The following is an 11,097-nucleotide window of genomic DNA, read 5'->3' as shown; positions in this document are numbered from 1 at the left end:
GGCTCTGTCCTGGTTTCTGGTCTGTAACTTGTTATTTGTAGCCCCAGAAAGTGTACTAGGTTCTGCCTGTGTCTTTAAATCAATGCACAATGGAAGGGTCTAATAAATATCTTATTTCACCGTGGAAACAGGAGTGAATCAAGCCCCGCTTTGTGTCTTTAACACCTTGTATTCACATTGTAGAATAAACTATTGCTTCGTCCCAATAAATACAGCAACCCTGTCTTGCACTGCTGTGTCACTCATCACTGGGGAAGGTTCTAACGTTGCACAAGTGGATTCTGCAGTCCTAAAGCGAGATCTCCATTGGGAGTGGAGGCTGCAGGGTAAGGTAGGGGCTTGGTTTGGAAGACCATCTCCCAACCCTTTTTGCTCAGCTGGGTCTCACTGTGAGCAGATTGATGCAGGATCTGGTGAGTGACAAGTTAGATCCAGTGGTGAGGGCCCTGGGCTGTGAATCAGGTGACCTGCTGATTTTCAAATACATGGATTTCATTACAACACAGAATACAAAGTGTAGACTGCTCACTTTATATTATTTTTTATTACAAATATTTGCACTGTAAAAAAAGATAAAAGAAATGGTATGAGGGGAATGAAACATACAAGTACTGTCGTGCGATCTCTTTATTGTGAAAGTGCAACTTACAAAGGTAGATTTTTCTTTTTTACATAACTGCAGTCAAAACCAAAACAATGGGGCCTCAGCTTTAGAGCCTATAAGTCGCAGCATGAAGGGGCATATGAATGGTTAGCATATCTGGCACGTAAATACCTTGCAACACTGGCTACAACAGTGCCATGCGAACGCCTGTTCTCACTTTCAGGTGCCATTGTAAATAAGAAGCGGGCAGGATTATTTCCTGTAAATATGGACAAATTTGTTTGTCTTAGCAATTGGCTGAACAAGAAGTAGGACTGACTGGACTTGTATGAGGTGAACTGAAAACACTATTTCTTTTGTTTATCTTTTTTACAGTGCGATTAATTGCAGGTGTTCTTTTTAATCTAGTTAATTTGTTTTGCATTGAGCGCATGCATTAACTGTGGTTAATTGGCAGCCCTAATAAGAACGACATATAACTGCGGCAGCTGGTGCAATACTCCAGACCCATTTGAATAAAGCCCTGAGCTGCATAGGAAGAAAGACTAAATCCAATCCCGCTGAGCTCTTCATAGAACTGTAGGCCCGGAAGGGACCTCGAGAGGTCTTCTCGTCCAGTCCCCTGCACTCAAGGCAGGACCAAGCATTATGTCGACCAGGGGCGATTGGAAGCCCCCTAAAAGTGGGGGGAAGCACCAGCGCCCTAACTGTGGCCCCGCCCCCCGTCCTGTCTGTTCTCCCCAAGACTCCACCCCCTTGCTCCTCTCTGCCCACTTCCCCCTGTCGCTTGCCCTTACAGCAACCTAAACCGCCATTGCTTCTTGTCCTATTCTCAGACGTTAAGGAGAACAATTCTTCTCCTTCCTCCTTGTAACAACAACCTTTTATGTACTTGAAAACTATTATCATGTCCCCCCTCAGTCTTCTCTTCTCCAGGCTAAACAAACCCAATTTTTTCAATCATCCCTCAGAGATCATGCTTTCTAGACCTTGAATAATTTTTGTTGCCCTTCTCTGGCCTTTCTCCAGTTCTTCCACATCTTTCCTGAAATGTGGCACCCAGAACTGGACACAGTACTCCAGCTGAGGCCTAATGAGCGCGGAGTAGAGTGGAAGAATTACTTCTCGTGTCTTGCTTACAACACTCCTGCTAATACATCCCAGAATGATGTTTGCTTTCTTTGCAACAGTGTTACACTGTTGACTCATGTTTAGTTTGTGATCAACTGTGACCTCCAGATCCCTTTCCACAGTGCTCCTTCCTAGGCAGTCATTTCCCATTTTGTATGTGTTCAACTGATTTTTCCTTCCTAAGTGGAGTACTTTGCATTTGTCCTTATTGAATTTCATCCTATTTACTTCAGACCATTTCTCCAGTTTTTCCAGATCATTTTGAATTTTAATCCTATCCTCCAAAGCATTTGCAACTGCTCCCAGTTTGGTATCATCTGCAAACTTTATAAGTGTCCCTATGCCATTACCTAAATCATTGATGAAGATATTGAACAGAACCGGACCCAGAAATGACCCCTTGGGGACCCCACTCGTTATGCTCTTCCAGCATGACTGTGAACCACTGATAACTACTCTCTGGGAATGGTTTGCCAACCAGCTCTGCCTCTGCCTTATGGTAGCTCCATCTAGGTTGCATTTCCCTAATTTGTTTATGAGACGGTCATGCGAGACAGTATTAAAAGCCTTACACAAGTTGTAGTATACCACGTCTACACTTCTCCCCATCCACAAGGTTTGTTACCCTGTCAAAGAAAGCTATCAGGTTGTTTGACACGATTTGTTTTGGACAAGTCCATGCTGACTGTTACTTGTCATTTTATTATCTTCTAGGTGTTTGCAAATTGATTGCTTAATTATGCTACTGATCAGCGAAGGTTGAGTGTGCGGAGCGACGGACTAACCCGAGTGTCCATCTCCAGCAACAACAAAAAATAAGTTAGGGTCAGAGTATTTAAGTTTCACATGAGAGCCAGGGAGAGGCAGGTGGCCAGTAGAGATTGAGCTCCACATTAGTCCTATTTAAAAAAAAAAAAAAAAAAACACCAAGGGAATTCCCAGAGTTAAAAAAAACTTTGGCCCAGACCCTCAGAAGTATTTCAGTTCCTAATTTCCACTGATTCCAATGGAAGTTAGGAGCCTAAATAAGTTTGAGGCTCTGGGCCTTTGTTACCAAGCGATGTCAGAGCTAAAGTCTCTTACAAGTTTAAAAGTAATGGACCCCAGCTGAGTGCCTATGTCACTGCCTTGTGAGCAGCAGCATTGCCATCTAAAATGGTCTCCGCTGGCTTTGGAGGTTAGCTCCTCCCGGAGGTCTGTGGCTAACGCTGCCTTGTCACCCCACTCTGATAGTTCTCATTTCCCCTGCATTGAGAAGGATGTGGCTACTTGGGGGGTGGGGGCTACTGGTTTCACACCTCCCTGAAGATGAGAGGGGTGGGCAGGAACTGAGTTCACACCCTTCCTCCTGCTATTGGGGTTAAGGTGACTTGCAGGAAGGGGGAAACAAACTGTGTTTGTATTTTGTTTGTCTTTCACGTGTTTAAGAAGGACAAAGGAGGTCACCCAGTGTCTACACTCCCCCTGCATCGACCTCAGCGGGTGGCCCCTGGCTTCAGGCCATTCGGGGAGGGGATCTTAGTGCGTTGACGTAGCGGAGCGTTTACGTCTGCTGGGAACACAGTTGAGCATTGACGTGTGCACAAATAGGTGGCTGCATGGCACCTTACATCGACCTAACTGCGGAGTGTCAAGCAGGCCTGAGTGGCCAGGGCTTGGCCATCTAGAGGGCAGAGGTAGGACGTGTAAGTTTTGAAACTGTTACACTGAAAGATGCGAATGGCTGTTATCAGCTGGGTCTAGGATCACAGACAACCATGGACCTCGTTAAAGCCAGTGGGTGCTGAGCACACCCATGCTGACAGCAAGAGCAGGCAGACCTCTTTAGGGAGTAGAAACAGCTGAGGATGATGGGGGAACCGCCCAAGGCATGAAGCCACGTGGCAGGTGGCAGCTAACCCATATGGACTGAGGGGGTCTCCCTATCTGCCAGTGCAAGGACTAGGAGACCTGAGGCCAGCTGTGTGTCGAAGAGGCAGGGGGGCAAGAAACTGAGAGCAGACAAGAAGACTGGAAAGAGGGACAGTCTCAAGGACCAGCTGAAAGCACAATAGCAGACCCTGATAGAAACCTGGAGAGAGGATTTTGGGTCTGGGGTGTGGGCAGCAAGGAGTGTTTTTGGTGCTGTGAGCAAAAGAAATTGTTTCTTGCTGTTTGATTCCTTGTGTGTTCGCAGACACAGGACTTGGGACAGTCTTTGTAAATCAACAGACCTGCAGCCACAGAATACCTGACTGCCAGCAATTGCTACTCCCAGCTGGAATGCCCTGGGGGGCCCCCAAACTTCAACTAGCCCCTGGGATCAAAAGGAACTACGTTGTACTGTAGGGGGCCCTCCCGTGGTGGTCTCTGGTGAGAACTGCTCTCAGAATGGCTCAGCTGTGTCCTACACTGCTGGCAAAGGAAGGCGAGTCCCTGGGGAAATAGTCACTTTTGAGAGCTGGGGGAACCCCCATCCGTTGAAATGGCTCAGCCTGTACATTTAGAGCCCCATCCAGTGCCCCCGTTTAAATCAATGGGAAGGCTCCCTGGGCTGCAATGGGTATTGGTCAGATCTGCCCCTTGGAGCAGGAGGATCTGAGTTCTGTCCCCGGTGTTGCCAGGAAGTTCTGAGGGGTTGGCTGGGCAGGGCAGCGCTGGGATGCTGGCGTGTCCTGGATAGTGCTGGCTGGGCTCCTGAGTGTATTGGACCCTGGGCAATGGGATCTCTCACCCCTGTGACAAATAGAAGACTGTGAAAGGCAGCGAGGTGGTTTCCTGTCTGAGGGTGGCGAAGGAGGGGGTAGGCTCACAGGAACAGGTTCAGCACTGTATAAGAGAGAGAGTCCCTTGAGCTGAGCTTCACTCTGAGCCTCCCAGGGCCATCCAGGCTTTGGACCTGCAGGTAGAGTAACATCTTTAACTCTTTGGGTCAAGTCCATCCCTGGGGTAAGCCCCTTGGCGGGGGGAAGGGGTACAGCATGGAGACAGGTCAACCTTGTCTCTTCACTCAGACCTAGGGTTTTAAGAGCAGCTCATGATTTGAGGGCCACGATTTTTGGAGACCCAACTGAAAGGGGTCAGATCTTTGGGGGTGGGGAGTGCTCTTAAGGTGTCTCAAGTTACTCTCCTGAAAATCACTTGTTACTTCTGAAAATTTTGTCCTAAGGAAATTAAACATGTCTGTATTTTAACTTCAAAAAGAAACAAAGGAAAGCTTTTGCCCAGACACATTCTTGGTGGCAACTCTTGCTCCAGCCTGTAAAGGTCTCTGCTTGTTTACAAGGGTTCCTGCTATCTGGATACCCATCCCTCTCCTGAGGTGGCTCAGGGGAGTCTCCATAGATGACCTCAATCGCCTTGGAACAAGGGAGCCAGGGCAGGCATTTCTCTTGGTTGATGATGAGATTCTCATGGAATTTTCTTCCTGTCCCCCAGGTGAAGATGACATTTCTGCTGATCACCGTGACTTACCTTTGCGCTCACACGTTGATGGACATCCCTCAGGTAATTCAATCTATGCTGTAAGGTTGGTAAGACCCAATGCTGTCTAGTTATGTATCTTAAAGCTTTGCGCTGACCCTAGTACCTGACAACTTTCCATCTAAAAGAACTTGGCAATGGTAAGGTCCCTAGGGGGACTTCCTGGAGTCTCTGGCTCCTCTCCCTTCTGAGGTTATAGAAAGCTCTGCTGGGAGCAGGGTTTTCTCTTGGTTTATTTGTGGAGGAAGCACTAGAGGAGGTGGAAGGACTGGCTGATGCTGTGAATGTTGTCCTGGGTTTGGTGGAGAAGCTCTGTTCAAGAGGAAGGTTCTGCAGGGTTTCCTAATGGTGGTCAGACCTGGATTATTCTAACCTCCTCTGGAACCTCACTGCAGAGCAGATGCCGCCACCCGGGAAATGCTTTGTACCAGGGCTTAAATTTAGCTAGAGCTGTCCGGGCTGGAACTCTGGTCAATATATTCAACCCCGTAGGAGCCTCGGCATGCCCCATGGAGCTGAAACCCTGAGCCCCAGTGTCCCCCACTCCTGTGGGGCTAAAGTCCCAGCGCCCCTTCCCCCACTGCAGGGCTGAAGCCTCAAGTCCTGGTGCTCTCCCACATAGGGCCCCGAGACCCCCCCCCCCAACTCCGCGAGCTGAAGCCCAGAGTCCCAAATGGGGGTAGGGTATGGGGGGCTCCAGGAAAGTCTCTGAGAATTTAAGCTCTTCTTTGTAACCGGATCTTATGCACTTTGTGTTCTGCTTCGACTACTGAATCTGTTTCTAAATGAAGGGAGAATCTGGGTATTTGTGGCAGACAAGAACATCACATGTTCCTTATGGACAATGCTGGGCTTAGATCCCACTCTCCAGCTGTAAAGGCCCTGAGAGGGTCAGTTTCTGGGTGAACTCTGGCCCCTAGAGGGAGAGGAGTTTCTGCCACATCAGCTACTCAGGACCTGGAACACTCAGATATCTTGAAATCCATGGGATCTGCTCATTCACATGAAGATCCTGACCCTCAGCAATGCTTGGCTCCCATCTATCTCCCAAGAGAGTCATGCCTCCCTCTGCTGACCCAGCCATCTCTGCGTCAAGAAACCCTGCTGGGGGGGTAGACAGCAGAGAGTGTAACATGGAGCTTGTGAAAGCTGCCCCCCACCAGTGATAGCTGGTATGAGAAACTCCCTGTGGGTGTGCAGATGCTCATGCAGCTGGAGAGCTGTGACCCTTTTCGACCCAGGTGCCCCGATGCCCAGAGAGCCCCAGCTGTGCAGAGATTACAGACAGGGGCTTTGGTGGGGTCAGAGGAGAGAGGATTACACTGAGTAGATTCAATCACCTTCCACCAGCAAAATCTGGGCCATTTTGTTGGGTTTTCTGTGCTCGCTGCATAGAGACAAAGGGCACAATGTGACCCGCATCATCTTTGCAGAGGTGGCCTCCATACCTCTGCCTCCTTCGAAGACCATAGCTCTCATGCTGTGTTCTGTAGACCACAGGTGGGCAATGGAGCATCATCAGGGGGCTCATAGAATCAGAGAACCTAGATATGGGCAAGCTCTGTTAGACCGTTCAGTCCATCCCTGGGGCGGAGGGGGGCAATACTGGGTTGTTCCTGACAGCACGCTTACTGGGCCTTTGCACAGTGTAATTTTACCTAATGACGGGGCTTCCACCGCTTCCCTTGGGTCACTATTCCCCGGCTGAACTGACCACACTTTCTATTAAGGCTACATCTACAGATAGCTTATAAAGGGTTAACAGGTGGGTCAGTAGATGTTCTAAACAGGACATGAGTATCAGATGCTATGAGCAAACTATTGACTCTGAGGCAACCTATAACAATTGATTAACCATCTATTTTAAAACATCTGTTGATCAGTTATTAATGCTTCATAAGTGGTTCATAAGTGGTTGATAGGTTTGGCAGTCCCACTCCTATTTCCCTAGCAGAATGTTTGTTTTTCCTGATCTTTGCTGCTTCCACCCCAATAATTTCCCTGTGAGTTGAACTAATCCACTGTAAAAAGATCTAGGCCAGCCGTGACAAAATCCATGGGTGGTTTCACTTGCCCATCTGAAGACTCCATGGAGGACCCTCATTCGCAGAAAGGGCTGAGCTCTGAAAATCAGACTCCTCTGAAGTGCCTGCAGTTGGCCCCCGCCCCCCCCCCCAATCACTTGTCACTTATAAAGAAAAAAATTAGGCTTAAAAAAGTCACCTTGCATGTCATGGTGTGAAACCATAATATGCACAGCAAGTATCTGCATCTGAAGAACCCTCCGTGAAGTCTCGCAATGAAATCCTCATGGTCCAAAGAGACATACGGAGGTGAGAAAGGAAAGTGAAACAGAAATACTGTGTGTGTGGCGGGGCGGTGGGGGTGGAGAGGTCAAGGGGGACACTCTCTCTCACACACACACACACACTCGTGAGCCCTGTGTTTTCAGAATTTCCTAAGTATAATCAAGTAATGAGTAGGGCCCTACCAAACTCAGGGTCCATTTTGGTCAATTTCACGGTCGTAGAATTTTAAAAATCATAAATTTCATGATTTCAGCTATTTCAATGGGAAATTTCGTAGTGCTGCAGTTGTAGGGGTCCTGACCCATAAGGGAGTTGTGTGGGGTTTGCAAGGTTAGGGCAGGGGGGTGCTACCCTTCCTTCTGCACGGCTGCTGCTGGGGGAGCTGCCTTCAGAGCTGAGTGCCCGGCTAACAGCTGCTGCTCTCTGGCCGCCCAGCTCTGAAGGCAGCACAGAAGTAAGGGTGATGATACTGCGACCTTCCTAAAATAACCTTGTGACCCCCCCTGCAACTCCTTTTTGGGTCAGGACCCCCAATTTGAGAAATACCAGTCTCCCCTGTGAAATCTGTATAGTATAGGGTAAAAGCACAAAAAAGATCAGATTTCATGGGGGGAGACCAGATTTCACAGTCTGTGACATGTTTTTCATGGCTGTGAAGTTGGTAGGGCCCTACCTATGGGTTTGTTTGGTAAGGGACTCTCTCTCTCTCTCTCTCTCTCTCTCTCTCAAGCCTTGTTTATACCAGGGAAATTCAGAAAAAATGTCTCATGGTGGCTGGCCCAGCCCAGTTCCATTGGTGCCAGCTATGCTGGGAGCCCTGCAGCCAGGCAGCCATCCACCCCTGGTGTTTTATATGCTGTGTTGTTCCAGGTGACTTGCCAGCCGGTGCTGGACATGGCATATGATGCTTTTGATGACCGCTATATTGGCTGCACAGAAGATATGGAAAATATAATCAAATCTAAACTGCTGCGGAAAGAGAAGTCAACGCACAAGGTGTTTAGCAAAAGATGGGAAGCTGCAAAAAAACAATGGAATGAGAAGAAGAAAAACCTCTCTCTGCCTAAAGAGTTTAAGGATGAGAATGGAATAGCAATCCTGGCCTATACCAGTGGAAATCGGATATCTCTGCACAAGGAGTTCAACAAAGCTGTGAGAGAGGCTGGTAAATCCCGAACATATTATCTCAAACATTTCCCATTCAAAGCCCTTCATTTTTATTTGACCAGAGTGTTGCAGCTCCTGAAGAGAGACTGTGCTGAGATGTACGAGACGGAGGTGTACAGGGGAGTCCGTTCTCACCGCTACAAGAAGAGAGGTAGCATGGTCCGGTTTGGGACATTTACCTCTTCATCTGTAGACTGGGGCGTAGCTCAGAGATTTGGCTCGGCCACATTTTTCACCATCCGGACGTGCTTCGGGGTCCCCATTGCAGACTTCTCTTATATTCAAGCTGAACAAGAAGTGCTGATTCCTGTCTATGAGAGATTTAGGGTGTTCAACTTCACCCAGGACAAGAACGGCAACGCATTTGTCCTCCACAGCACAAACCGGACCTTCAGCCGTTACAACTGCGCCTACATAGAAGGTCAGTAGGAGACTTTGGGTCCAATTCTCCCCACCCTAGGTTGTCACTTCAGTGGTGCCATCTCTTGGGGTATTTTTATCACAAGTCTCATGTTAGTTGGGTTTCTTCTTAAAGCCCCTGCTCCTGGAGTCAGGTCATTTATGGGACAATCTCAGATGGTGCAAAAAGGCTGCATCCTGGCTGGAGGTGGCTAGCAGAGAATTTCTCTTGTGGGTGTAAAGGCAGCATAAGATGCTCCTGTGTTAGCTGCTTCCACCCCACATCTGCTGGGTGGGTGGGGTTTCTGAGGGCAGGGAGGGGGCAGGGCAGAGAGGAATTTACCACTTTCCCCACACAAGTGTGGGGGGTGATGAATGTCCCTCAGCCGTCACTAAGCCGTCTCCCATTCTGGTGCTAGGCAGGCTGGGGGAGAGGCTGGACGTGTTTTAGAATTGACTGGGCAATTCATGAGGGGGCCTTTCTAACTCCATGAGCCAGGCTGGGAAGAGATTTGTTACTGACCGGGCAAGAAGAAGAAAATTATGATCTGTATTCTAGTAGTGCCTAGAGTGAGATCAGGGGCCGGTTGTGCTGGGTGCTGTACAAACACACAGCCCTGCCCTGAAGAGCTCACAGTCTAAATGGGCAAAACAGACAACAGGTGGGAGAAAGGAAGGATCCTTGCTCCTATTTTACCAATGGGAAAGGGAGGCACCGGCTAGATGAAGTGACCTAGCCACAGTCTCCCAGGGAGTCTGGTGCAGGGCCAGGGACTGAACCCAGATCTCCTGAGCGCCCGCCCATGGTCTTAGCCACACACCCATTTTCCTGTTCCTCCGCTGGGCTAATGGAGTGTGTCCGCAGTGCAGCACACGGCGACATCTCTCCGACTGCCCTCTTCCCACACCTTCCTTGCAAGGGTTCAGCGCATTCTGGCAGCACCCCGGAATGGAGGCAGAACCCCCATTGCACAGGTCGCTAATCAATGGCAGAGATGGTGATTCCCAGCCTCATCACAAACAATAATCCTTCCTCAGTGGGTGAGCTGTTCCTTCTATGTCTGCAAAGAGACGTGGTGGGTGCTCCCGGTATCTTCAGCGTGCGGGTCTCCAGCGTCTGGCTTGTTCTAGCTCTCATCTACCAATGAATCCCAGTGACCATTTTACTGTGAATGCAACCCAGCTGGCTGGCAGGGGAGCTGCCATTTCTGGGGCGTTCTGTCCCAGGGTTTCCCAAATGAGGTCACTAAGCAGGCTGAGTCAGACTGCAATTAACACAGGCCTTCTCTTTGCGTTTCAGGAAAGAAAGGGCGAGGGGGGGCCTTGCGCTTGGAAGGATTTCACGCATCCGGAACACTTCGGGCTGGGCGTGCCGAAGCAGAGGCAGAAACCACGTGAAATGTTTGCTTTGCTCCTTTTCAGTCTCTTGTGCAGCCCACTTGTGTTCCAATATGCTATTAAACAGCCAGGGCTTGATGGGTAGTCATGATGTTAAGCTGACCTTTCCCAGCTTGGGAACTTGCAGCCTGCCAGTGATTTGTCAACAGATCACCACGAGAGGGCATGGGAGATCTTCCGCTGGATTCGCTTGCTGCATTTACAGCCAAAGCCTCCTGCTTTGCAGTATTTACTGTGTCCATCTCATTTAATAGGTAACTCTGAACCCCGGCTTTATGTCCTCTGGGTTGCAGACGTGAGCAGCATGTTGTCTGCTGGGATGATTTTGCTGTACTGAGCTGATGTTTGATGCAACTTGTTTAATAAATTTGCTATAATTAACGAGAAGTACAGGGTCTTGACACCCCATTTCGTCACAAGTTCTAACTAGGCTGCTATGTAGGTATCCAGCCTTTCCCCCCACATCTCTTGTGGCGGGTCCGAAAAAGGGACTGGTGGGTGGAATAGCCCATCCATCATTGTTTGGTCCATGAACTAAGTCTAATTTACAACTCACCAATTCTGGTTCATTCATGTCCAGTCCCACGCTTTTCTTGTTTACCAGGCATAAGCTTCACACAGCCCATG

At 49.0% G+C, this 11,097-nt stretch overlaps 1 protein-coding gene across 1 annotated transcript; it reads left to right on the top strand.

Moving 5' to 3' along the window:
* The first annotated feature begins 5,059 nt into the window (after positions 1–5,059).
* Positions 5,060–10,836, top strand: LOC125631464 (ecto-ADP-ribosyltransferase 5). The gene is made up of 3 exons (XM_048838221.2): positions 5,060–5,221; positions 8,377–9,094; positions 10,373–10,836. Exons 1-3 carry the CDS (start codon positions 5,060–5,062, stop codon positions 10,468–10,470), a joined length of 978 nt encoding a protein of 325 aa, XP_048694178.2. The 3' UTR covers positions 10,471–10,836.
* The last annotated feature ends 261 nt before the right edge of the window (positions 10,837–11,097 follow it).

This window comes from Caretta caretta, chromosome 1 (assembly GCF_965140235.1).
Source record: "Caretta caretta isolate rCarCar2 chromosome 1, rCarCar1.hap1, whole genome shotgun sequence".
Taxonomy (NCBI): Eukaryota; Metazoa; Chordata; order Testudines; family Cheloniidae; genus Caretta; species Caretta caretta.
The sequence above is the reverse complement of the archived record's forward strand: the minus strand, read 5'-3'. Positions and strand labels throughout refer to the sequence as shown.